We start from the raw sequence: 27157 nt of genomic DNA, 5'->3' as shown, positions 1-27157 counted from the left end.
ATGCCGTCGTTAGCTGGGACTGCACGAAAGCTGGCAAAAAAACCCAAAAGCAGAAACACCAGGCGTTCAGGTACTAGCTACGGAAAAGGCACGTTTCTCAGACCGGAGGAGCACGGAGAAGACTCCGGCACTTCAAGCCAGTGTCCCCAGGAGACACGGCCCGGGCCACTGGGGAACGGCTGTGGCCGGCACCCAGCCAGACCCCGTGATGGGCTGGGGGGGCCCCGGAGACAGCCGGCAGCCGCCCAGCCGAGAAGCCCCCCCTCGACTCAGCCTCGCCGCCGTCTCCGGAGCGACCAGCACGCCGGCGCCGAGAGAAAGCGCGTGGAGACCGGGGCACCGAGCCTGAGTCCGGAGTGGAGGTGAGCGAACAGAACGCGCACGTCCTGTCTCTGCAGGCGGAGCAGGGGTTTCCACGTCAAAACCCACAGAAACAGGCACTGAGAGAGACACGCAGGCGACCCAACGGGCGGTGGGTGCCCCACGGACTCGTTCAAGTTCCTTAGCGCTTCCACGTGCTCACTCGCCACCCAACGGGCACTCGCTGGTCACTCACGACAGCGAGGACAGAGAGGGAAACACTCCCCCTGCCTTCAGAGGGCCAGAGTCTGAGGCGAGCGACACAGCGGAGCCGCAGGTGCAGGGAGAACCTAGCGCTGAAACGGAGGCGTGCGTGAGGGAGAGGAAGGGGGGTGGGTGCGGGAGCAGGAGCAGGAGCAGGAGGGGTGGGTGGGAAACCCCTGCAGAGTTGGGAGGGTGGGGCCGGGAGCCGGAGGAAAGGGAAGAGGAGCAGATGGAGGGAGGAGCAGGTGCAGCACCACACCCCCCATGCCCTCCACCGCGGGGCGGAGCCCAAGGACGCAGCCAGGTCGGCCCGCAAGGGCTCCCTGCCCCGCCAGCACTGCCTGTCCTGCGCATGGGCTCCGAGCCCCCAGAGCACAGACAGGGAGAAGCCCAGACCGGGACACTTACTCTGGGCGTGGGAGCCTGCGTCCTCTCTGGCAGCCGCTGGGGCGTCCGTCCTCCTTTCTGGACCAAGGAGCTGGTCTCCGGGCTGCACCACAACTAGAACCATGATAAAACACACGGAAGAGTTTCCAAACACTTTGCCATTCCTTTTCACTTGAACTTCACCTTTGTGCAGCGTCGTAACGTTTCAGCGGGACAGACTCTGTCAAACGGGGCCCAGGTGTCCCCGACCAACTCAGACAGTCTCAGACAAGGCTAGCCTTGGGGTCAGTGTCACGGTCAACCCAAAACGCACGAGCAGCTGGACTCCCGCTGTCTGCTGCCCCAGGCGGGGGTGCCTCCCTGCTGCAGGAAGGGCCCCGAGGCCCCTGGGGAGGCCTCTGGCTCAGACAAGGCACTCCGGGCCCTCCGTCCCCACGGTGGCCACGGACGCACAGACGAAAACAATTGAAACGGTGGAACTTCAAAACACCACTCCACAATGTCCAATTTAAAAACACAAAACTTCCAAACACCCTCCACCCTATAAACCATAACGCCAATTTGCTCAAAAATTTTGGTTCATGGCCCTTGTTTAGGACACTGCCCCCTGAAGAGAGTGACTCGTTTTTATTTCACGACGTGCGAGCAGAAACACGCAGCCATGCTGGACTGCGGCCGCTTAGAACCAAGAGCAGGAAACAGTCAGCTGGGGCCAGCGATGAGAGCGACACGCAATCACAAGTATTTTTTATGAGAGTGGAACCCCAAACCCTGAACACGATGACCACAAAAGCGAATGCGAGTTAAGTCCTAGTGCAGAGTTCAAGCTCCTGAAGATCAGGGCCCAGGCTGTGCCCCCACCCCCTCCCCCGGTTCCGGAACCGGGCACCTGGCGCGCAGGTGGCGCCACGCGGCCGTGAGCACACGGGCGGAGCGAGGGCGGGCGCGAGGGGCCGAGCGGGCAGCCGCCTGGGGCGCAGACTCACTGGCTTCCAGGATGAAGCGCACGCAGTGGACGAGCGAGCAGGCGTGGGTCACCATCTCCGGGGAGGCCAGCAGGCTCCAGAGGCCGGGCAGCCGCAGGGCCAGGCAGCAGCAGTCCAGGCCCGCCTGGAGGTCCAGGCTCAGGGGCACGTGCTCGTGGATCAGGTGCCAGGACAGCGCCTGTGGGCGAAGGCCGACGTGGCCGAGGCTTGGACCCCTGCTCCCTCCCTCCTCCTGCTGCTGCGGGGCTGCCAGGGAAGCAGGCCACTCCGGCCGTCCAAGAACCGTCGGGGGCTCGGGGAGCTGGCCAGTCCCGGCCACTCGGCCCTTCCAGAGGAAGGGGCTGGCGTGCCCACTCTGTCCCGCCCTGTCCGGAGCACCCGCTCCCCGAAGTCCCCGGGGCTCCCTCTCTGCCAGATGCCCACCCCAGCCCGGCTGCGCCCGTCCCCTTCAGCTCTGCGGGCTCCTCAGGAAATGCTCCCCCGGCCACACTGCTGCCGGCTCTGCCTCAGGGCCCCCGCAGCACCGGCCCCTGTCCAGGTATAGGAAGCTGTATCTGAGAGCCCGGGTTCCAGACACAGCCGGCTTTGGCCTCAGACGCCAGGGAGGCCACGCCCCAGCGGGGTGGGCCTCTCTGCGCCCTGCCCCCGTCTGCAGAGTGGGACCCAGAGCACCGCTTGCTGCTGCTCGGGGGCCGGCTCGGCCACGCGGCTCGGCTCTGGCCTCCTCTCTGAGGCCGCCTGACAGGCGGTGCGATACGATGGGCTCATGGTGCGCACACGTTTCAGGGGAAGTGTCAGGACTGACACGGAGGGCCCGACCCCTGCGGCTGACGGCGCAGGTGCACCGTCAGCTCGGAAGGAACGAGACAGACGTGTCGGGGGGGGTGCCCCTCCAGCAGTGGGTGTCGGGAAGCACACCCGCCTGCGTGCCTCCTCCTCTCTCCCCGGGAACAGACGCACACGGGGGGTCTGTGCTGCAAGCCAAAGGCAGCTGGAATCCAGGGCGCAGGTTCCCACCGACCGCGTGCTGACCCCGCTGGGTTGTGGAGGCCCCGGAGGCCTGCGCTCGGCCCTCGTCCACCTCTGACCCTCCCCCTCCTTCCCAGCCCGCCCTCCGCTGTGACCGGCCCCCTCGCCCCTCACCCTGCTCGAGGACAGGCGAGAGCCTGCACCGGTCAGGGGGACGGCTTCAGGCAGGAGTCCCCGGCCCAGCCTGGCTCTCGAGAGCCTCTCCCCCTCCGCTCTGGGGGCAGCGGGAGGCGGCTGTGCCACCATGGAGCGAGAGCCCGGGGAGGGGAGGGCAGGCGCGGGCTGACAGCGGCAGGCTCGGTTGGAGGTGGCAGAGGGCGCCCCTGACTGCGCACAGCCCCGGGTTCCAGATCAAACCGCCTCCCTCTGTCTCAGGCCCACAGGGACATCAAGCTCCCGAGCCCCCTCACCTCCAGGGTCGCGACCACGAACTTCATGGTGTCCCTCTCCTTCTCCGGGGGAAGGTGCAGGTGGCTGGGCAGCTTGGGGAGCACCAGCAGGTACTGGGCCAGGGCACGGGCCAGGGTGGTTAGGGAGCGGTACAACACGGCGTCCCCTGCAACAGAAGCTCTTCGTGGGGGGGGGGCGAAAGTCTGGCAGAGGCTCGTGACCCCTGAGAGGCGGTCGGCAATTTTCGGGGACACGGTTCCTTGGACGCGCCTGCCCTCCCGACCAGCGCATGCACTGCGGGTGCAAGCACGCCCTCAGGCTCGGAGCCCCGGCCAGGCCAACTCCCGCACGGCGGCCAACTCCCGCACGGTGGCCGACACGCGGAAAGCCACGCGGGGCCGGGGCCCCAGCGCCGCCTCGGTGACGTGCGCGAGAGCGTCCCAGGGGTCAGAGCAGCAGCACTCGCCACGCGTCCCTCCCTCCATGCAAAGCACGGCCTGGCCCCGCAGCGCTCCTCGCGCCGAGAGACGCCGTCACTGCCATTACCGAACAGGTCGCTCAGCTGGCTCCAGTAGGCGGCGGGCTCCGCGGGCAGGAGGGGCCGGAAGACGTGGTGGCCAGCGGGGAGCTGCTGCACCACGCCGGCCACGCGGTCCAGAGTCGCCAGGCGAGCCGCTTCGAAGAGGGGACTCCTCTGGCCTCCGGAGAGCTCCCGCGCGCCCAGGCCCAGGCATGGGGCGAGCAGGCCCACGTTGAACTCCTGCGCGGGGGCGTCACAGGGTCGGCAACGGCAGGCTCTCGGCGGGCGAGCGACACCACAAAGACAGGGCCGTGCGCACACGGACATGCAGTGAGGGGCTGCAGGGAACCCCCGCTCCCAGGAGCAACCCAGCAGCTCGGCCCTGCACACGCTCAGGCCCGGTCCCTTCCTTCCGGGCGGTTTACTTAAAAAACAAACCGTCTCATTTCACGGTGCCTTCACCTCTGTCTGAAACCAAAGACTGAACGACAAGACTTGAACCGGCAAAAGCACCAAGTTAGGCCGCCGGGCCGCCGGGAAACCGCCGAGACGCCCTGACGCGCCCGGGGTTTCAGAGGAGCAGGTGGCGCTCAGAAGCACCTGAGACAAACCCAGCTGCCGCACAAGCGCTGCGATTCCAGCGGGAAAAGCAGCAGTTTACACGATGTTGCAATTTGTACCACTTGGCCAACTGTCAAAAACGATTTAAGATTTTCTTGGCCCGTTTTCAGGGAGAATCTCAGTCTTCGGTCGATAACTGAAAAGGCATGTATCACATCAGTGACCGAAACGGAGCCTCCGTCCCAGCCAGAACCTTTAACAGCTGCTGAAAGTCCAACGACCGAATTTGGAAAACCCCTAAGTGGGTCAGGAGACAAACATCATTCAGCAAACCGGCTTTCACCGAACGGAGCTTAAAACGACTTTGTCAGCAAACTGATCTGGGGCCGGTTCTCCTGGCTGTTTTTCCCCAACGTAGCTTGTTCTGAAGCTGGTGGGGAATCAGTCCTGGGGCACACTCTTTGCCCACCCCAGCCCAGCCCTGTGGCCCCCGAGGCTTCTGCACCCCCACTCGGGGCGCCTCCCGGCGACAGTGGAGGCTGGCAGTGTGGCCGGAGGCCGCGCTGGACCAAGAGCGGCCTCGAGCCTCACAGGCCCCGCGGGAGTACAGAGCACAGGGGCTTGGAGGCTTGGCTGGGGCAGCCTGGGCGGGCTGGACAGGGCACCCTGGACGGGGGCGGGGCCCTCGTGAGGGAGTGGGGGCCTCACTGTGCGTGGGGGGCGGGGAGTGCCCTCCTCGAGATGGGCTCCAGACACCACGGGACGGCCCAGCCACCCCCAAGGCGGCACTCAGGGCCCCTCCTCACGCTCAGGAGGACGAGCAAGGGCGGCGGGCCGTGGTGGGTGGGAGCCCGCCTCCTCCCCACGGGCAGGAAAAGCTGCCTGCAGCAGGGACCGCCCACTCTGGGCTCTAGCGGGGCGGACGCTGCGCCCCGGCCGCCTGGACCACGGGGCCGAGCGGCTGCAGGGTGACGGGGGCAACCGAGCGCGTCTACGCAACAGCAGGGGGTGCCCGCGGCCCGCCGCGCCCCGCCGTACCGAGTTCAGCATGAACGCACTCATGTCACCTGCAGGGATCCGATTCACCAGCTCCGCGCCCTCCAGCAGCGCCGAGTCGGACCGCGTCCAGCACTGGGACTTGACCAGGCGCAGGTACCAGTCCTGGGAAGGGGAAGGTCGGTAGCAGCCTGCGGCAGGGCGGGGCTTCCAGAAGCTTCTGGGCCACGGGAAACGTGCCGCCCCACCCTGCCCCAGACCAGAGGGCCAGCGGCCTCCCTGGACGGCGCACTCGGGTCTGTGACGAGGACCTCTGGCTGGGCCGTGCAAGCTGCACCCCAAGCCACAGAGCTACTTCACAGGCTTGTCTTTGAACCTGCCCCACTGTCTGGACACCTGCTCCTTCTCCCCTTCAGCTGGTGAACAGTCAGCACCTGCCCTTCCACTCGGCACCGGCAGTAAATGCCGCAGACATCCCGCGGCCCACCCTCACCACCTGGCGTCGCTCCATCGCCTGCTATGGGCGGGCTGCAGCTTTGCTCCTACCCCCAGGGCCAGCCCAGCGGAAACACTGAACAAACTGAACCTGAGGACAGAGACCTGAGCTTCTGCTATAATGCGCCTGGGCTGCTGGGCTTGGAAACCCCATTCATACTCAAGGTGAGCCCGCTCCAGGGGAGCAGAGCACCAGCTGCAGGAGGGCCGACGGCCCCCAGCTGTGAGAGGTGAGCGGTGCGGGAGGGTAGCTCACCAGGGCGCTTGGGTGGCGGGGTCAACACACCACCTCAGCCTAGGCGGTCAGCAGGGGCGAGGAGAGGGAGCCAGGCCCAGTGGGCCTGTGCTTGGACGCCTGCGCTGGCTGCGGCCACCCAATGCCCGCTCCCCCCATGATGGCCCTGACGCCTGGGGCCCCAGGTCGGCATTTCCTCTCTCACCCGTGCCCCTGCCCACAGCCTGGGCCAGACTTCGGGCACTGCATCGGCCATGGGACCCTGCGCACAGCTGGCACGGCCAGTGCAGGCCGGGGGTCCGCTGGAGCCGTGCCGAGTGCCGAGACGTCGCAGGAGCTGGACCACCGCGGCACACTCAGTGCCCGGACGGAGCCCCCGGGTCCCGCGTGGACGTGGTGGACACTTACTTTGTCTGGACTCACGGTCTCCAGCGCCAGGGGCCCGTCGCCATCCAGCGGGTGGGCTGTGACCGGAGGGGAGGGGCCGCGGGACCCGGGGGCGGTGGCGAGACGCAGCCTGTCCAGCAGGGAGTAGAGCCTCTGGTGCCTGGAGGGGAGCACACGCGGGTGAGCGCCCAGCCCCACAGGGACCACGCGGCTCGCTCCTTCACACGGGACGCCCTTGGACCGGCATGCGTCGGGTCGCGCACTCAGGTCCCGCCCACTCTCACTGGCCACAGGAGCGCCCCAGGCCTGTTCCGAGAGCCGCGTCCGCGGGCAGGCACCGCGCCAGGCAGACGTGGGGGAGCGCCGGCGAAGGCGTGTTTATGAATGCAAAGGGACGGGGTGCGGCCCGTGCGCTCAGCTGCGCAGCGAGACGAGGCTCACTCCGATCACGCGGGAAGGCCCCCCGGCTCAGGGCACCTGCCGCCCTCCTCGGCCGGGCCTGGGGCCCGCTCTCCGCTCTGGGGCTGCGTGCTGACAACGGTCGGAACCCCCACCGTCAGCTATCGGAGTGACGTGCAAACCACAGCACAGATCAGCCCGGCCCACTGAGAAGCCGCGCCCAGCCAGGCCCAGCCCCCGGATCACGCCCCTCCCCGGTCAAAGCCACCTCCAGCAGGCAGTCGCCAGACCGGGCCACAGGGAATTACTGTGCTCTCTCATCCTCCACCCCCAGGAGGAAAGAAAGCAAAAGCCTGTGTTATTCCACTTTGCAGTCCTAGAAACACACATAAACTCATCTAACAGATGTGTAACTTCTGATGCAAGCGTCTGAAAACTTTGCAAACAAACCAGGGGACAAGCAACTGCAAAGAAACAAAATCTGACAAGACGCACACGGGGAACCGGTGAGGTCTCTCCGAGCTGACAGCCCTCACTCGGCAGTGAGAGCACGTGCCGTGGTCTCACCGAGGGAGAGCTGGTAACGCCCGCTGCCCTCTGCTGCAGTGCGGCGAGCAGAGGGACCAGGCGCCCTCACACAGCAGCGGGGGCTCTGCTGTCCGTGCAGACCTCTCGGAGAGCGAGGGCCGACCGTGTGTCCGGCGGGAAGGCTCGCCCTCGAGGCCCCCTCCAGTGGGCCCATCCACAAAGCACGCCAGCCTCTCGCCCGTGCGTCCATCCCCCGAGAACCTCCGTCCCCACGGCCAAGAGCAAGCAGCACCAGGCTCCGCGTTACCTCTGCGCCAGGCCGCTGCTCTGAAGGTACTCCTGCATCCGGTTCAGCTCTTCCACCGGCAGCTGGGCCGTGCTGGCCTGCAGGGGACAGGAGCACGTCAGGGCCTTCGCAGCGGGCCGTGAACCAAGGCCACCTCGCGCTCCCTCTCGGAGGAGAGCCGGGGGGCGTCTGCACCACGGAGGCAGACGGCGTGCGGTGAGGGGCACCAAGCGTGCGTGTCAGACCCAGGCTGACGACCACTCACACACGCTGCACGTCTCCCTCGGCACCCAGACGGGGGACGTGCCTGCCTGCGGGGGTCCCCAGCCCACGCGGCGGCCTGCCCCGCTCGGGTTCCACAGAGACCGGCGCCAGCGTCCCGCCCGGTACCTGCACGTTGGCCGCCAGCAGCATTTCCACCCGGCGACAGGCCAGGGTGTCCACCATGCGGGCCAGCGCGCGGAACGGGGTGCACAGCAGCTTGTCCACGTACAGCGTCAGCACGGCGCCCGACTGGCTGAGGTGGATCCCCGCCAGGCACTGCAGGGTCTTCTTCAGCGTGGTGGGCTGGCGTCGGGGGGGGGTGCAGGTCAGCGGGCCGGGCGCGACGCCCCCACGCAGGCCCGGGGAAGGGACCACCGACCGCCGCGGCCCCCAGGCGGAGACTCACAGTGGCAAGGCTCTCGCAGCGGGCCTGGACGGCCTGCACGAAGAGGCCGCTGGCGGCAGGGTTCCGGTGCACGGCGCTGATGAGGTCCTGCACGGGGGGTTCGTGGCACAGGCCGACCAGGTCCTGGACGTGGTTCACGACGAGCCAGGTCAGGTGCTCTGAGTCGTGCAGGTTCTGGCACTGCGGGCGACGGCGGCCGGGCTCACTGTCCAGCAGGCCCCCGGGACAGCGCTGGAGCCGCCGGCCAGGCCTGAGGCCGGGGGGAGGGGGGGGGGCGGCGGGCAGGCTCCGAATCTGACCCTCGCTGGAGGTGGCCAGGGTGTGCCACCAGCTCCGCCAGGTGGGGACTCCCTACCCAGACCCCGTGCCTGCACTGCACACTGTGGGGGAGACCGTTCCAGGGAGACTCCCCCCGGGAAATGGGACCCCGCAGTCCAGCTCCAAGGGACCCCAGCCAACGGCTGGAGGAAGGAGGGTGTGGCCCAGGGCTGTGGGGGAGCCATCAGGCAGCTGCCACAGCCGGCGCGACCCCAGAGCAGCAGGAACAGCGAGGGCTGCCCCGGCCCCGGTCTGGCCTGCCCAGGGTGCCCTCCAGTCGCTCTGGCTCCGGTCTCGAGAGAGGGCAGCGGCAAGAGAGTCCCCATAACTGTCCCAGTTTTACTAGGGTTCCTGACTCCGAAACGTGAATGGACCCCACATACCAATCAGAAAGGAAACAAGACCTACCTATTCTGAAATACATATGTATCGTATAATTATATCGTTTCTCAGAAGTGCGGCGAGATAAAAACAAACTATTCCAACATCAAGAACACAAAGCAAAAACCTGTCATCATCGCAGGAAAACTACAGCGAGGACGCACTCGGCCAAGGAAGGGGGCTGCGCTGCCTCCCTGGTCCGGGACGCTGGCAGCGCTTTGCTAACGATGGCACGGCGTGCACGCCACCATCCGAGATGTGCGCTTTCCACGCCGGTGCGGGGGAAGTGCCAACCCCACCAAAACGTGACAAGTGGAAGGGTCTCACTGGAGTAACCCAATTACAAGAAATTTTCTTTTCCTGTTTACTTCTTCGGTTTTGGGAAATTTCTGTTAAATATGTGATACTAGTTGTCTGGTTAAAAATTCAAGTTATTTTTTTTAAAAAAGAACGGCATTCAAGCCCTGGCTGGCATAGCTCAGTGGACTGAGCGCAGGCTGCGAACCAAAGCATCGCAGGTTCGATTCCCACTCAGGGCACATGCCTGGGTTGCAGGCCACAGGCCCCAGCAAGCGCACATGGATGTCTCTCTTTCTCCCTCCCTTCCCTCTCTGAAAACAAACAAACAAACAAAAAGACAATGGCACTCCAACAGAACCTTTTAAGAAATGCAGCAATGAGCATCTCACACCTCCACAGCCTAACACATCGTTCTCCAGAACCCCTCCTGGGTGAACGGCTCGTTTTACCACTACCGTCAGCCCGCCCCCACCACTGCCCTGGGGACACGCCCGCCCAGCGCCCGCCGGCGTGGAGCGCACCCCACGTGCGTGCGGGCAACAGCGGCAGCTGCACGGGGCCTCCTACCGCCCGCCGCCCGACAGCCACGGCTGGCCCCCCGCGGTGTGGCCAGGCTGGGCGCCGTGGGCCTGCCCCGAGCCAGGCTGCCAGGGCGGTAGGTCCCTGGGCCCCGCGCCACCCCCATGGGGCCGCACTTACGACGTAGTCGCAGAAGAGGATGAGGGCCCCTCGCCGGACGATTTCCCTGTTGCACATTCCCAGCTTGGACGCCAAGTCGGAGTCCTCCTCCTCCTCAGACACCTGGGGGCTCAGGGACTTCGTGCTGGACAGGCTGCGCCTCCTGGAAGGAGCAACGGGCACGCTGGCGCGGTTTCCGGGTGGCAGCGAGCTCGCTTTCCAACGCGGAGGGCGGCCAGGGCCGGCCCTGGGTCTGGGGCCGGCACTTCGGTGCTGCCCCGGCACAGCGTGCACGCGCGCGGCACACGCTGGCCTCCGCCCCCCCGAGCGACAGCAGTGCGTGCGTGGGGAGCTGGAGAACCGCTCTGGACGTGCCCCCAGCGCCCCTGCCCTGTAGGGGGAGGAGCCTCTGGGAGCAAAGGGCACAGCCTCTGACCCCAGTGTTAGCAGGAGACAAGGTCAGGCGTCAGCCCACTGGGTCCCACCAAGTGGCAGGGCAACGCCCTGGGGCCTCGCACCCCAGGCCCAGGGCTGCACGCCCGCCCGCGCCGCAGCACCACCTGGGGAGCCGACCGCCGCACCACAGCCCCGGCGCCACAGCGCGTGCAAGCGGGACCCTCACCGCCCACGGCGGGGAGCGGGTCAGGAGCAGATCTTAACCCTGCACAGCCCTGGCCCCCGGAAGCAGAACAGAAACAGAATCCTAGACATGGAGATCACCTGGAGAGCTATCAGTGGGGAGGGGCAGGGAGAGAACAGGGGAAAAGGTACAGGGAAGAAGCATAGCTGGTAGGTACAGAATAGGCAGGGGGAGGTTCAAAATAGTGTAAGAAATGGGGAAGCCCAAGAACTTACATGCGTGACCCACGGACCTGAACTGGGGGGGGGGATGCTGGAGGGGAGAGGGGCACAGGGTGAAGTGGGGCAGAGGGGGAAACCGGGACAACTGAGAGAGCCAGTAAAACACACTCCATTGGAAAAGGAAAGAGCGGGGTGACTGATTCTGAACGCCCCTTCGGGCCAGACCGCATTCCCCACGACAGCGGGCGGGCAGGCGGGCGCACCTGGGGGTCTGCTGCACCCCGGCCCACCAGCGGTGGTCGGTGTGGCTGACGAGCAGCAGGATCTGGCACCAGAGCAGCACGAGCGCCGGGTGCGTGGGCACCAGCGAGCGCGCCCGCGCGTTCAGGCTCTCCAGGCTGTAGAAGCTGCCCTCGGCGCCGCTGTCTGCGGTGAAGAGTCTGGAGGCGGCGGCTGTGATTCTCCGGAACATCCCTAGGGACAGACACACCCCGAGTCACGCCGGGGAGGGAAGAACGTCTCTGTCGCTCACCGCGGACCGGCACTTCGCAGCTGGATTTCAAGAGCGGCGCCCGGCTCTTCCTGGCGTGCGATGTTCCAAGGGGCCCGCGGGCCCTCCCTGCACCCACGCCTGCTGACCCGAGGGCTCCTGGGCTCGCCGAGGGCTGAGGGCAGCAACCCCAGGGGTCACGCAGGCCACGACCAGCGCCAGAGGAAGCAGACAGATGGTGCCCCGTGCCAGTCCCAGGTCCGCGCTCGGCAGGCTCCTGAGGGCCGAGGGCCAGGTGGGCTCCGGGCCACCCCGAGACGTCCTGGGACTCGGTCCGTGAGCTTCCTCCACAGCCCCCCGCTCAGGGCCTACGAGAACCCCCTGTGGGAACTAACGAGTTCCTCCCTAGGTCCCCTCTCCCACCCCCTGCGGGCTCCTGTGCCGGCCCGCACCCCGAGGGGCGCACACGCTGCAGAGCGCAGGAGGGGCGCGGCTCCTGTCTGAGCCTGGCGGCTCCTGGCGTCACGCTGGGGAGGCGAAATCTGGTCTCTGGCTCAGATTTCAATGCACTGCAGACGCAAGGGCGTCTGAACAGGGACCACCAGACGGCGGACTTCTTCCTGCCCACTCGGGACTAATTGCACCCGTGGCCTGAGACGAGGGGAGAGACGCACACAGGCCTGGCTGTCGGAGAAAGCCCGCAGGAAGACCCCTAGTGCTCGGCCTGTCTCTGGCCTCCCCGGCCAGGGCTCCCCGCGGCTGCTCCGTGGTCAGCACCGCCCACCTGCACCCCCGACCCCGGCCCGGCCCTCCTCTATGCTCTCCTTGACCGCAGGAGGAGGCACATCTTCCCAGAGGGGGCCCTGGAGCCAGGCCGGGAGCACAGGGTGACAGACGCCTAGTATCGGTTTTATTGGGAAGCCACGGTCGGGACGGAATGGTCCCATGCTGTCGTTGGGGGAAGAGACACTGGACTGACCCCACCCTGCGGTGACGGCAGGAGGAACCAGAGGGACTCTGCAGAGCCTGGGGCAGCGCCTGCGGGGGGGGTGGCACTGGGGCGTCCACTGGGGGAGGGGTGGCACACACGAGGGCTGGTGCCGGCTGTGGACAGCGCCCCAGCTGTGTGGGGCTGGGCCTGCACCAGGTCACCCGCGGAGAGACGTGTACAAAGGGACGCGTGTCACTTCCAGGCCCCGGCGAGGACGCCGTGTCCGGCCTCCGCCCCCCCCCAGCACGCAGCCGTGGAAGGCGCCGTCCGCGCACAGGGGAACGTCGACCCCGGCACCGCCACCATCAGCAGCCCGCACCCCCTGCCCGTGCGAGGAGGGAGGCCAGTCGAGGTCAGTTTCCTGGCCCAGGAGGAACTGCCCCCCCCCTCAGCAGCCCTGCCTGGGCCCCCACGGGCAGCAGGGGCTGGGAAGGGAGGCCAGGAGGGGCCCTGGGGCCACGGCAGCCCCCGTCTGGGTGGGTGTCTGACTGCGGTGGGGCGGGGCCCAGCGGACGGACACGGGACACAGGCCAGCACAGGAGGCCTCCTCCGGCCCCTGGCCCGGGGGTTCACCCCGCCACGCTGGCAACAGAGCAACGACACCTGCATGCAGCCCTGCCCCGGGCTCGGCCGCCTGCCTCCGGCCGCCCGACTGGGGCAGCAGGGGCACCGGTGACCCCGGCTTTGCCAACTGGAGGCCAAGCGTGGGTCCTGGCTGCGCCGTTCCTGCCGGAGGGACCCAGAACAGCGTCCCCTGCAGGACGGGACGCAGAGAAGCAGAGGCCGAGGCCGTGACTCCCGCTGGCGTCCACTCTGAGAGGGAAGACCGGAAGTGGACAAACCACACGCCGACTTTCAGTAAAGGCGTGGGACTCACTGCCCCTGTTCGAGCAGAGCGGGGACAAAAACCACCGACTTCAGGTGCTGGCTGCGCCTCTTTCACGTGAAAGCGCAGCAGGATCTATTCCAGCTCCGTCTCAGAACGGCCAAGCGCAGCGACTCTGCCCCCTGGCGTCTTTAACAGAAACACAGTTAAAATACTCGAAGAGATACAAGCAGAGATTTCCACACGCGTGTGCACACACACGGCCCCCTGGCACACACTCTGGGCCAACCAAACAACGTCCAAGACGCCGGCGGCACACACACGGGCCCCTCGGTGCCGCACACTGCCCCCCGACGCCGGCCCGGGGGTGGGCTCGGTGGTCCGCTCGCACCTGAGCTGGGGAGTCGGGCCAAAAGCAGCCCCTCCACCCCACGAGCCACGGTTCCGGTGCTCGCAGCCGCGGCGGCCGGAGGCAACACCATGGTGCAGACAGAGCGTCCACCCCCTGATGCAGGGGCTTTGGGGGACAGCGCCCAGGGGCCCTGAGACCCCTCCCTGGTTTCCGAGGAGAGGAAGAAGAGGCGGTCAGAGCCGTGGGCCAGTGGGCCCCCGAGGAGCACAGACACCGGTGCCTGAGGACACAGGACATGCCACTCTGGCCCGGAGGAGGGAGAGGCGTCCTCAGAGCCGAACTGAGGTCAGAACTGAACAGAGGCGTCCTGAGGTCAGGCCCAAACCACCGACGGCCGAACACCCCACGACTGGCACGCTGGAAAGGGCCCGTTGGCCACCTGGCACACTCACTCGGTCCACCCCAGCTCACTGCCAGGGCCAACCGAACGTCTCCCAAACGGGACGCATCCACAGTCACAACGGAGGGGGCTCGCAGCCGAAGCCCATTGCCTGCACTGAGTCCGGCCACGGAGACCCCTCCTCTCCTGGGCTCCGGGCCCCCCACCCCCCAGCGCCCCCCCACCCTCACACCCTCAGTGGCCTCCGGGGCCGCCCGAGTGTCACAGTCACTGTCCGGCAGTCCCCACCCTCTGACCCACCACGTGGTCTGCTGCCCACTGCCTGTTCCCGTCACCGGAAACGTCGACACCCGTGACGACGCACCCACAGACCATCCCCCTCGCCAGACTGCAAGCCCCACGAAGGCAAGCGCCGCGCCAGCCTTCCCGATCGCCGGCGCCCAGGCCTGGGCGGTGGCTGGCACATGTGGTCGAAGGGCTGCAGGCTGAAGACGCGCCCACCGGCTGCCCTCGGGCTCGCCCGGCATGTGCCCTGCCCGGGGCCAAGACCCAGGCGAGACTGAAGGTCCCGTAATAGATGGGCCTTCTGTTTCGGAAGTGTCCTGCTGGCCCCTGCCGGCAATGACACGTCTCCCCGGCCTGTGGGGGGCTTCCCCGAGCCCCGGCCTGCCGAGCCCCCACTGCCTGCGGCGGGCCGTCGGGCGTGCTGCATGCTTCTTTCTCCTCCTCGCGCCGGGAAGCCACGCCCCTCTCAGGTGTGCTGCCCCAGACCTCGCCGGGCCCAGGCCGGCCAGAGCACGAGGGCCGTGGGCCACTCACAGGGCTCACGCGGAGGCTGGGGCCACAGGCAGCCTGGGGCCGTCCCGTGTGCCACTGGGATGGAGCCGCCGGAGGACGAGCAACGGGGACGGCAGTGCCGAGGCGTGCAAGCCGATGCGCAGAACGAGCCCCCAGGGCGAGTGCACTGGGAGGGGGTGGGCCGTGAGCAGGAGCTGAACCTGGACCCGCTCTGTGGCCACGGGGCGGAGCCCGCCCGGAGGCGGCGGCTGACGCGGTGCCCAGAGCCCTCCCGCTGCAGACCTGCCCCGCCTGCACCGCACAGCTCCGCACGCCACCTCCTTCCGACGCCAGCGGAACGCCACTGCCCGCCCCACCGAAGACAGGGCACTGTGCGGGCTCGGTGCAGGGTTGGCGCCCGCGACCCCCCCTTTTCAGCCCCCCACCACACAACGCAAAAGTGACGATGACAACGTGGCCTCCTGAACGCTGAGAACAGGAGGAAGCCCCGAGCTTCGCTCTCACCCCCCACAGGACGCTCTCCCACACCCCCGGCCAGAGGCTGCCGGGCAGCAGGGGCCCCGGGCGGCACCCACCGGACTTGAAGATGTGGATGAGACACATGAGCAGCGTGCCCAGCTCCTGGCAGTAGAAGGTGTGCTGCTGCTCGCTCATCTCCACCCGCGGCTGCTTGGTTGCGATGTCCTCCAGCAGGATGCCCACCAGCTGCAGGAGGAACCTGCGAGGGGAGGGGGAGGGGGCCGGTGAGCAGGGCGACGTGACGCAGCGCCGGGCTGCGGCAGACGTGTGGACACGTGTACAGGACACACGGTCTGCAGGGCAGAAGGGGGAGGACAGCGAAACGGGCCGTGGGGCAGCTGTGGGCGGGGACGGGCCCTCTGCTGCGGGGGCCCCGCCCCCCAGAGGACAGGCTGGAGGGCGGTGGGGCCGGTCAGCCGGGCACGTGCAGGGAGCACACCGCAGCACTGGGGGGTCTGATCTCACGCCTCTGCGCCACCTGTGTGGTGCAACGTGGTGGCGGGAGCCCCAGACTTCGGCGGACCCTGCAAACAGGGCACCACCCTGCACACACGGGCGCCCCACCGATGACCGTGACTGGGTGCTGAGCGCACGGGCAGTGGCCCCAGCTGGGAGGTGCGCGGGGCGGAAGCTGCACCCACAGCACGTGCTCTAAGCCCCGCCGCTTTGCGGAGCGCCCGGAGCCAGGCCAGGACGGCTGCACACTCGTCCAGCACTGCGTCTGCGGCACCAGAGTCGGGTCGCTGCCTCAAGAAGCCCCCCGAACAACTGCAGGGCAGACGAGCTTTGACTCCACAGTGCCCCGAGGGGAGCACGCGAGGGCCGCCACCCTGGGGGGAAGGGCAGTAAGACCAACGTCCAGTGGGCAGCCCCGCCATGCGGCCTGTCTGGGGGCCCTGCGGCAGGAGGGGTGAGCGCGGAGAGGGAGGGGGCCGCCCCCACCCAGCTCGCGGAGCCGCAGAGGACGAGCCGGTCCTGACTTTCGGACCGCCGCGCACACGTGACTCGCAGGAGGGCGGGGATGGGACGGGGGAGAGTGCCGGCCACGCAGCGCACCTGGAGAACGTTTCTTCCGGCAGGCTCTTCGCGAGCCTCCCCTCGCCGCGTTCTTCCGCCGGTGAGCCGCCGTCCCCGCCCCTCAGCCTGCTGATGGCCGGGCAGGAGATGAGGTGCGGGGAGAAGGACAGCTCCTGGATGCGAGACAGGACGATGTCCTCGGTGGACTGGGAGATCAGGACCCGCAGGATGGCCAGCACTCCGGAGACCCACAGCTGGACGGTGCTCACCGACGCCTGAGGGGAGGGGAGGGGAGGAGGGCGGGCTGCGGTTCGGGAGAGAAGTGCGCTCTTCCCATTGCCGAAGCCGACTTCTCGCGTGGAAACTGCCCCCCTCTCGCCACCCCACCGAAACATCTCTGTTCTGAGGCCCGGGCCCGTCAGGCTGCACCCCCCACCGGGCTGGGAACCTGTTTAAAATGCAGGTCCTCGGGCCGCCCCCTGGCCCAGCAGAGCCCGGAGACCGGGACAGCCGGCACCGCCCCAGCGGGGGGGGCGCACCCACGGGGGGGGGGGGGAGGGCACTCACCAGCGTGGCCGGGGTGACGAACATGCTCCGCAGCAGCATGTCCACGGGCCGCAGGGAGGACGGGGCCAGGATCTCGAACAAGGTGTTCAGCACCCCGAGGGCTTCGTGGGAGTCAATGTGCATCTGCGACCAAGACGCCACCACTTACGCCCGGGTGGGCGGGGCTCCCGGCCTGGCGGCCCCGCCCCCCCACCATCGCCCCCTGGTGCTCCAGGTGCTTTAACCCCAGTGGTCACCCCAGTGCCTGCGCTTCAGGACACCACGGTATCGGCCACATTTCCCCCACAAAGCAGGTCTTTCCACGTAGGTTTTTGCTGTTCGAACAATGTATGTTTTCTGTCAAAGAGTCAAATACGTGAAAGAACGAAAATCAGCTGAAATCCCACCCTGACCCACTCCCCGGGCACACTGGGCAGCCAGCCCCTCGCGCGCCCCTCGCACACCCAGCTGCCCTCGGCGGGTCCGACACACGCCTTCCCTCTTCTCCTGCGCCTCACCCGCACCCCGCCCCTGCAGCGCCGATCGGCCACAAACGCCAACAAATTTGCACGTTTCTCGTTCTTAACTCTCTCCTCTGCTCCACACAGACAGCTTTTTGTTTAACGCCCTTGACTTTCTCCCTTGAAAACACAGTGGAGAACCCCCAGGACCACAGGCCTCCTAACACAGCGTCTGCAGGTGCACACATCGCCCCCCGGTGGAGACAGGTGTCGGTGCTGCCGTCTCTCCGTCCCGCCCCACTGCCCCAGGGTGTGGGCAGTCGGCCTCTGCACAGAGAGGTGACCCTCCCGGGTGCAGACCTGACCCCCTTCTGCGCTGAGCTGCGCCTCAACCACGAGGGGACAGCAGGAGGCCCGCCCACTCGCCGCCCCAGGCCACCCTGCAGAGGCCAGGCCCGGCCCGTCCCTCCCACCGCCAGGCCCCACACCGCCCCACGCTTCCATGCACCTCCCTGCTCCGCCCTCCCGCGCCCCCGAGCCTGCGCTCAACTCTCAAATCACACCTCACACCGGCCTCCCCCACCTCCCCGCCGCACCAGTGCTCTGCAGCTTCCCAGAGCCGCCAGCACCAGCCACCCCGAGAGGCCCCTCCCCAGGGCGGCCCCTCGCTCTCTTCAACCCCGACAGGCTGTCTGAGCTCAGGGGCGGCGCTGCTGCTCTCTGCCAGGGGTCCGCTGTGACATCAGGCTCGCCCCAGCTGCACTGAGGGGCCCACGGGGCCGCACCCGGCCCCCCACCCCTACCCCCACCCCCCTTTCCGCACAGCACTGACGGTCCCCGACAGTTCACTCCCCAACACACTTCCTGCCGGTCTCCTCCACCACCCGCTCCAGTCATGCCGGCCCTCCCCGAGGACAGGGTCTCCTTGCCAGCGGCTGTGGCCACCCGGGTGTCTGCGCCGCACGGTCTGTGACCCCGGTGGGTCCCTGAGCCCGGCCGCCCCGTGCGGCGCCACAGGGAAGGGAGGGTGCCGCGCTCTGCCTGCCTACCCCAGCCCCCGCTCCCCGGACCACGCCCGAGACAGACAAGAGAACAGAACAGGGCTTCTGGGGCGTCACCCTGGATGATGATGCGTCTCCAAGCACGGAATCGCGACCACACAGAAGCCCCAAACTCGACCGTGTATCGGAAACCCCACCTATCAACCTCACAGCAGCCGGGCTCCTCCGTCTACGGACCCTGGACGACACGTCCACGTGAAACCAGGACGGGACTGACGGCGCCACGCAGACAGAAGTGACCGCAGGTGCCTGCACGCCCCTCAGACGCCCAGAACCACGAGCACCGTGCAGCCCAGAGCACGCGCTGCCTCACCCGGGCACCCGGACAGGCGCCGTGGCTGCCGGGGGCGGCCAGGGGGCGAAGACCCAGAGCCCCGCTGCAGCTGGCGCGCTGTCCCGGGGGCCCACCCTGGTGACCTGGGTGTCGCTGCCAATGGGTGCAGCGCGCCCTGCCCTCTGCACCCGGTGGCAGATGGGACTCAGAGACGGGGCGGTGAGTCACTGGGCCCCGCCCTGCTCGCTGCACGTGCAGGAGTGGGGCACCCAGCCGAGCCGCACCGTCTGGTGCCGGTTCCGCGTTCAACAGTGCTCGACTGCCAGACCACTGCCTGAGGGGCAGGGGACCGCACACGCACGCACGGTCTGACGGGCCCACGGGAGGCAGGGCGGGGGCAGGGAGAACGTGGGCTCGGCCTGGGCCCGCACCCCCCGCCCAGGGGGTGCCTTCGGGAACCCTGCACACACCTTCCCCGCACCTGCGGCCCGCGCTGACGGCCCCCAGGGGCGAGTGGGTGTGCGGGACAAGCGCCCGCCCGTTCCCGGCCCCTCCCCGCCCGCAGCAGCGGCACCGCGTGGCGGGACGCACCTGCTGCTTGGCCAGCATCGGGAGGATGATGTCGGCGACCTGCCGCGACAGCCGCTTCCACTTGTCCTCGCTCTCCTTGTGGCACTGCTGCAGGACCAGGACGAACATCTCCAGCACCTGCGGGCGGGGCCGGCACGGTCACCTCCTCACCGCAAGCCCCACTGCCGCCGCCAACGGGCTCAGTGGGAGGCGCCGGGACCACGCCACCATGACCCCCATGGAACCCCGGCCCAGCGACACACAAGACCAGGAGCCAGAGGACGGCCCCGGAGCCCGGGAGGGGCTCCTCCCCGGCCACCACGGGCACGTGCCGCGGCAAGGCCCTCCTCGCCACCACTGCCGTGGGGTCTCGCGAGCCTCCCCACCCAGAGGAAAGGCACAGAAGGACCAAACTGCCTCCAGCCGTTGGCCGTGCCTCCTGCAGATGCCCTAGGACCTGACCTCTGCGGACGCTGGCCGCACCTGCGCTCTCCACGGGGCGCCTCCCCCGGGCAGCACCGCCACGCAGGAGTGCAATGGGCCCGGGCACATACCCATTCGGGGCCCCGTCTAGGCGGGGTCTGCAGCCCGAGGCTGCCAGTGCAGCTATGCGGGCGCACGGCCGGACCCGGGCGCAGTCTGACCGGGGGTCCACACGCAGCAGCAGCAGCAGCAGCCACGGGTCGCAGCCAATGCCCCGCGGCCCGCGGCGCTAGAAACACTCATCCGCTCGTCCAGAGAAAACGAGAGACGGGAGGGAGGCCACGGAAAAAAGGGTGCCGGCCCGGCCCACACCCCAGGCCTGCTCCGGAGGGAGGGCCACGCCCTCTGCACGTGGCCGCGCCCCCACTGCCCGAGAACGTCTGCGCACGAGCTGGCCCTGCTGAGCGAGGCCAGCCGGCCTCTCTGTCCAGGCCCAAGGGGACCAGCCACCGCCAGGCCTCCCACCTGCCCGCCCAGCAGCCCGCCAACCTCTCTCCGGCAGGCGTGCTCAGTAGCTGCGGGGTGTCACTGAGCATCAGGCATTTAATGCAAAGGGACTACGTTAACCGAAACGAGAACGCACAGAGAGCGTGTTTCTGCGGGAAGAGCTCGCAGCTCCACAGGGGCCGAGTGACGGAGGGGAGTGACAGAGGGCCTGAGGGCCGGGGTCACCGACGTGGCCAGGTCGCAGCACTCACGCCTCCAGCTCCCTGAAACCCAAAATTCTCGCTCCGCCCCAGGGAACGCAAAACCTGCATCAGCTCAAAGAAACCCGTCGCCACTGCTGACCAGTTGTTCTCGGTCCCCGTGTTGGACAAGAGGGCCCCCCCGCCCCAGGGCCCAGGCCGGCGTGCACACGGGGGCCGTGGTGCCCCCTGTCCCCGCCGGGCGGCCCCTCTCACCTGGTGGTACTGGACGAGCCGCAGCAGCATGGACACCACCACCTCCTTCTGCGTCTCCAGCTCCTTCCCCGCGTCCGCCTTGTTGGCGCCCCGCAGCACGAAGAGGTCATGCACGATGGGCTGCAGGGCCGGGATGGCTGGGGGGACAGAGGGCCGGGCTGAGCGCCGTGGGGAGACGCTCACGTCCAGAAGACAGTGCGCGCCACCCCGGACTGCACAGAGCGGGGGCGGAGCCCAGCCCTCGCCCGGTCGGCCGGGCGCGGACACGCTGCCGCTGCCGCGTGGGGAAGGCCGCCGGTCTCCCCGGGCACTCGGGCCACAGCTCTGCGAGAGCTTGAGAGTCAGACAGAAAGTGGGGTGTCTGGGACGTCACGTCACTCCTGACGGAGGAGACACAAACCCTAGACAACAAAACCTCCGCCACCTGAAGCGACACCAGTCTACGGGCCTCGGCGGGCTCCCAGAGCACTTCCGGCGGAAACCGCCGGAGCCGGTGGCAGCTCCCGCACGGCCGTCAGCGGCGAGCCCAGCCCCTCGGGTCAGGAAGGGCCCCCCCACGCGCCCCGATGCAAAGACGCAGCCCAGCACGTTCTCTGGCTCGGGACCACACGAGGAACCCCTGGGAATGCCCCCCTGGAAAGGATGCAGCCCGGCACGCTGTCCAGAGCGGTGAGCGACCCTGCCTCACCCCGGGGACACGCCACATGGGCACTCACCCTGACAACGGGCCACGTCACGGGCACGCCCCCCGGGACACGCGCACGGCACCCCTGCTGACCTCCCGAGAGGGCCGAGCCTCCCCACAGAGAGCAGTGGGGTTTGGCTGCCAGGCCGCTTCCCACCGAGACCCTCTGGCCCCGGGAGCCTGTCACCCCCCCCACCCGGCACCTGACACGTCACCCCACCCTGCGCCACAGCCGGGCCCACACACGCGTGACTGGGGCTCTCGCTCAGGCTGGACCTTGGCCCCCGAGAGGACGTATGGCGGCCTGTCGCCCGCCGTGCGGCAGGCCCCGCCATGCGGCACACGCGCCGACGGGCGCCCTGGCGACAGCGGGTGTGCAGCAGTGCCGCACAGCCCTGGCGCCGGTGTCTCTGAGGCCTCAGCAGGCGGCCGCTCCCGAGCCTGCGGTTCCCGACAGAGGAGCCGGATGGGGGCTGGCAGAGAGTGCTGAGGGTCAGCTTCCAAGTTCAAAGCAGGACGGCTGCTGCGCTGAAGCCCACCTGCCTCACCCCACAGGTGCGGGACAGGCCGTGTGAGCAGCCGCCCGCCCCCCGGGGTCCACAGAGAAGCTCCGACAACGCCACCAGGTGAAGAGGGCCCTGAACTGGGGCCGCTGGCCCCCCAGTGCCGCACGGAACACACCGAACATGCCCACAGAAGCTCGGTTTCCCCGTTTCCTGTCACGTGACCGACGAGCACACCACGTCAGAGCCCACCCCACCCTCATGGCACCTTCCGCCGCTCTGCTCCCGCCCAGGCAGGCTCCGCCCCTCTCAACGTGGGCCGTGTGCCCTCCGCTGCAGCGCACACACGCAGGGGGCAGCGGGGACACCGTGGAGGCAGGCCGTGAGGGCCGCCCCGCTGGGCAGCAGGAGGCTGGAGGCCCCAGGTAAAGGCGCGTCCCATTACCGTGCGTCACGGCCTTCCTGCCGCTGGCCATGACGCCGTCGCAGAGCTGGATGATCTTGGGGATGCCGATGATCTGCTTGGAGTGGTATCGCTCGTACGACAGCAGCACCAGGAAGAAGAAGATGTTCGGGATGATGGCCTCGGACTCCCTGGGGGCAGAGACGCCCGGTGAGACACCCACCCCCCAACCCGGGCGCACAGCCGACCGCACAGCCCGGTGTCCCCCGTGTGGACCGCGAGCTCACACCAGGGCAGGGGCGGGAGCGGGGCGCCCCAGGACGGGAGCGCGACACGGGGTCTCTGCACTGTGTCCCCAACTCCTGTGCGGCCGTGTGGACACGGGAGGGTTTTACTCCCGGCGATGACACGCGCTCCCCGCACGGGAGGGGGCACTGAACCCCTGCCCCCGTCTGGCAAGGAGCCCGTCACTGGCTCTAAGGGGACGAAGAAGCAGCGCTCTGCCGCGCGAGACTTGGTTTCGCACCCAGCGTCAAAACCAGACGCTCGAGGATGGGAACGGAAACTAACGACACGTGTGCGAGCCACACGCAGAGCGGCTTCTACACAAGTCTCCACACGCTCAGCGATTTGCAGAGAAACAGAAACGCACAGTGTTAATCAGATTTCTGATTTAAAGAAACCAGCAGAAACGCCCAACGTTCTTCCAAGGACACGTGTGTCAGCAACCTCAAGTTACACGCACTCGCAGAACGAGGACCAGACACGTGGGGGCCACGGAGGCCATGTTACCTGAACTGGCCGACCTCGATGTACTCGAACTGCTTCAGCACGAAGCCGATGAACACCTGCGGCAGGAGGGCAGGAGGGGCTCCACGTCAGCGATGGAGACACGCCCGCGAGGCCGCCGCTCTCCCTGAACGTCCAACAAGTCTCCTGGCAGCGGACACACTTGTGGCGTACGAGAGCTCAGACACAGTCTACCGGAAAAGGCCGGGATTGTGCCGGAAACCGCTCTAAACATGTTTCCTGCAGACTGCGGTGAGACCTCTTGGAGGAACAAGTAACGAACCCAGGAGACTGTGGGCAGGGCCTGGAGTCCCCGACGTGCGTGCCTGGCTGGAGGAGCCCAACACTGGGGCCGGCGGGGGGCGGGGGGCAAGGGGCGGCCGGGCAGGGTCAGGCCTGCGTCAGAGCCGGCCGAGCCCAGCTCCACTCTGAGCGTGGTCCGTGCGCGCCCACCAGAACAGGGAGCCCCGTGTCCATGCCACACACCCCCAGGCCCCGGCACTGCACCCACACACGCAGCTGCTCAGCCCATCCCCGGACTGAGCTCCGTCACCCCTCGGCTCCAGTTCCCCCTCCTGTTGAGAAAAACCGTCACCGCCCCGACTGCTGCGAACCGGGGAGCCCGGACACCGAGTGACAGAGGCAAATCAGAACCAACGCGGTGTGGGCAGTGCTCCTGGTGAGAGCCCGGCGCTGCCGGGTGGCGGGAGGGCACCTCGCTGTGCTGGCCGAGGCGGGCGGGGCCCCGAGGAGGCAGAGCAGCACGGCCCGGGGGTGCTCGGCTGCCCCCCCAGCACCTGAGAACCAGATGGAGGTTCCAGGGAGACAGAGGGAACTCCAGGAGCTGCCCGGTCTCCACGACAGGTCTGCGTCAGCGTGGGCGCGTGCCCTGCCCCCCGCCCGCGGCCGAGAGCCCAGCAGCCCGGCCCGGGACACGAGGGCATCAGTTCCAGCTGCAGAGTCAACTGGGGGACTGGGAGGCCGGGTGGGTGCGCCCCTTGGACTGGATTGAACCTACGGCCCTGGCTTTCCCTCGGGGGGGCCCCACAGGGCCCGGCCCCCACCCCGCTGCTTTAGACAGCAACTCCCCGCCCCCAGGAAAGGGCACGATGTCCCCAAGTGGCCCCAAAAGCACCTCCTACAAAGGACGAGACGGTGCTCTGCACTGCCACTCCAGTAACTGCGTCAGGAGATGAGGTGTGGACAGGCCGCGGGTGCAAGGCCCTCGCAGCCCCCAGCCTAGGGGACGGCCCCACACTGCGTCTCGGCCACGCTTCCCTGTTCTCCCGAAGATGCAGACCCTTTAAGGCGAGGGTTGGCGCGGACGAGAACCTGGGTCTCGGAGAACTGTGCTATTTCTAACTAACAAACGTCCCGTCTCACAAAGGGACGTGACCAAGAGCACAGCCATCCCTGCCAAACGGGGCGCCCTGAAGTCACTCGGGTCTGCAGTCGCCTCGAGGGCGCAAGTCTGGTTCCTGAGAACTGGCACCGGGGGGTGACACAGCCCCCACGAAGGGCAGGCCTGGGGGCCAAGCCCCGCCTGGCGGGGGGCAGGGCAGGCGCGACCTGCGACCTGCGGGGACGGGACGGGGGGACGGGTGGGCGGCTGTCCCACCAGACCGCACTCCCTCCCGGTCAGAAGCGATCTCACCGCGGACGGCTTTAAACCGAGTGCCTTGACTCACCGACGGTTCAAAGTTAGTCTCTGGGTTTTGTGAAATCGTTCCCCAGACAACAAATCTGAACTACACCTCATGATTTAGGTTCAAGTTTACCCTGGAGCACGGGAGGGCGCGTGGACAAGACGAAGCTCTGGCAGGGTGGAAAGGGTCGAGGGGAGCCCTGACAGCCAGTGCAGGCGGGGGGGCCTGGGGCGGGGGCGCCAGGCCCTCTGCATGACTACACTCTACACGACCAGTCGTGTGGCCGGCCTGAAATCGGCGAGAGGCAGGCGGCCTCAGTGGCGGGCGGGGCGACCGACCTGATCCGAGTCCAGGAGGCAGTAGTTGACCCGCAGCTGCACCAGCTGCGCCAGCAGGTCCAGGACCTGCCTCTGCAGCTGCACGGACGTGGTGGTGGTGTACTGCTTCAGCGCCTTGATGACCAGGGGCTCGAACAGGCGGATGTGGCTGTGGATGGCGTTCTGTGGGGGAGCAGAGAGAGGGTCGGCGAGCGAGTCCTCAGCTGGAGAGCGTCACGTCACGCGGCCACCTGGGGGCGTCCGGCCGACCACACGCAGCGGTCACCCGCCAGCGCTTTACCTTGTCCGCACGGTTCTTGGTGACACTGGTGAGGTTCGTCTTCAGCTGGGTGGACACTTTCTGCAGGACATCAAACCACCTGCGGACGGGGACACGGAGGAGGAGGAGGCCCTTCCACACTCTGCTGCGCGCTCAGCACAGCCGAGCCTCACCCCCACGCGGGCGCCCGCGGGACGGCCGGGCCGTTACCCCGAGGCGTCGTGGTCCTGCTCCGCCTGCACCAGGGTGCGCAGGCTGGCGTCGGCCAGGGCCTGGGTGAAGTGGGTGTACGGGGCCATGAAGCAGTAGTGGTAGAGGCCCGGCCTCGCGCTGGACGAGCCGAGGCGCTGGGCCCGGCCTTGGGACTTGCTGGGGTTGGACGACGAGCCGTCAAACTGGGAGGCCAGGTTCGTCCCAAAGAGCGTCTTCAACAGCTGCAGGGGAAGAGCGAAGCCCCCAGCATGCCACCTGGCGCGGCCCGCGCCCACGCCGCCGACCCCAAGCTGTCCGTCTGAGGGCCGCGCAGGGGGCGCACACACAGACGCGGGCTCTTGGTCCGCGAGCACTGGCACCCGCGCCCGCGGGCGGCGGTTTTCTCCCCAAAGGACCACCCTGGTTCCAGGCTGCTCTGCGGCCCTCGCCAGGACCGCACACTCCAACACCTGGAGGGACGCCGGGGTGCCAGTCACGTAACGGGGGTGCCGCGGGCCTGCAGGACCCCGAGCCCTCCCCGGCGACAGGCCTCCCGTCCCAGGACACACCACCGGCACCGCCCCCGAAAGGACGGGCAGCACAGCGTCACCGAGCCGGGCGGCGGGCCGGAAGGGACGGGCAGCGGCCTCCTCACCTGCTGCACGCACACCGTGGCCATCATCGGCTCCCGGCTGAAGCAGGACTTCAGGTACCCCAGGATCTCCTCGACGCACTGTTGGGGGGGGGGGCAGTGAGACGCTGGAGGGAGTGACTGAGGGGACGTCCTCGGGCTGCGATGCCTGGTCTGAGAGCCCCTGCCCTGCCTGCCAGTGAGAACACCTGTTCGCGCAGCAAGCGCCCGTCGGGGGGCTCAGGCCCCCAGGCCCGACAGCAGGCACTGAGGACATGAAGAAGCAAGAGGAGCGCACAGCCGGCCCGCTGAGAGTGCGGGGGGGGGAGAGAGGACACCCCTGGGACAGGTGCCACCGTGGATTCGGGGTGGCCAGGCAGGTCTCTCCGCGGGCCCGGTGAGAAGACGAGAAAAGAAGAGAAGAAACGCCAACCTTCCCGATGTCCTGCAGCGTGGCCAGCTCCAGGATCTGGGCGAGCACGTCCAAGGCCGAGCGCAGAAAGCCCCCGAACTTCTCCGTGCTGCTCTGCAGGTCCAAGGTGACCTGGGGCGGGGGGGGGGGGGCACCGGGTCACCACACGGCTGCGTGGGGCTGTCTGCAGGGGTGCAGCCCCACACACTCGCCACCGGGGGCGCTCCCGCCGCCTGCCCGTTCGTGGCGCCGGGACACGCGCGGGAAGGAAGGCTGCAGACAGCTGCAGAGAGGCTGCGCCTTCCAGCCGACACCGACTCGGCTGGGGGAGCCCGCCCTAACCTGCCTTCACACGGGGCGGCACGGCACGTGGCCGTCACGGCCAGCGCCCGGGCAGCGGCGTGCCCCAAACACAAAGCACGCGTCCTGCTCCACGTACATGTTATCACACTCAGACCCAGCCTTCCAGTCTGGCCGCAACAAAATACCAGTCTCAGGAAGGATTAAGATTCTAAGGGCCTCAACTGAAATCACGTAGCAGTAACCCCACTGAGTACACAGAGAGAAGGGGCCAGGCCCAGAGACACGTTACGTGGGAACAAGGTCAAGGGGAAGAGACTGTGAGGACGAAAAACCCCGCCCAAGGGCGACAGTGAACAGAGTCGGCCGGGGGAGCGAGACCCGACCCCAGCCTGGAG

General features: G+C 67.9%; 1 protein-coding gene across 8 annotated transcripts in view; it reads right to left on the bottom strand.

Moving 5' to 3' along the window:
• Positions 1–27157, bottom strand: part of HTT (huntingtin) — an 88333-nt gene that overhangs the window by 14365 nt on the left and 46811 nt on the right. For 6 of the 8 annotated variants that reach the window (XM_045833978.1, XM_045833980.1, XM_045833979.1 and 3 more), the window contains 23 exons: positions 26481–26591; positions 26072–26149; positions 25435–25658; positions 25246–25324; positions 24966–25127; positions 22985–23040; positions 22235–22383; positions 20602–20738; positions 19238–19354; positions 16872–16994; positions 16344–16579; positions 15344–15486; positions 11175–11385; positions 10132–10273; positions 8434–8613; positions 8154–8330; positions 7785–7861; positions 6572–6710; positions 5476–5598; positions 3903–4116; positions 3377–3522; positions 1938–2115; positions 973–1065 (listed from right to left, as the gene is read on the bottom strand). In XM_045833978.1, the coding sequence (XP_045689934.1) occupies positions 973–1065; positions 1938–2115; positions 3377–3522; positions 3903–4116; positions 5476–5598; positions 6572–6710; positions 7785–7861; positions 8154–8330; positions 8434–8613; positions 10132–10273; positions 11175–11385; positions 15344–15486; positions 16344–16579; positions 16872–16994; positions 19238–19354; positions 20602–20738; positions 22235–22383; positions 22985–23040; positions 24966–25127; positions 25246–25324; positions 25435–25658; positions 26072–26149; positions 26481–26591 (3295 nt within the window). The remainder of the gene's footprint in view (positions 1–972; positions 1066–1937; positions 2116–3376; positions 3523–3902; positions 4117–5475; positions 5599–6571; positions 6711–7784; positions 7862–8153; positions 8331–8433; positions 8614–10131; positions 10274–11174; positions 11386–15343; positions 15487–16343; positions 16580–16871; positions 16995–19237; positions 19355–20601; positions 20739–22234; positions 22384–22984; positions 23041–24965; positions 25128–25245; positions 25325–25434; positions 25659–26071; positions 26150–26480; positions 26592–27157) is intronic. The other 2 variants (XM_045833984.1, XM_045833985.1) reach the window with 2 other exon arrangements.

This window comes from Phyllostomus hastatus, unplaced genomic scaffold (assembly GCF_019186645.2).
Source record: "Phyllostomus hastatus isolate PE091 unplaced genomic scaffold, TTU_PhHast_1.1 phas_contig_196, whole genome shotgun sequence".
In the NCBI taxonomy this organism is placed as follows: Eukaryota; Metazoa; Chordata; class Mammalia; order Chiroptera; family Phyllostomidae; genus Phyllostomus; species Phyllostomus hastatus.
Note: the sequence above shows the minus strand (reverse complement) of the source record. Positions and strands in the feature narration are given on the sequence as shown.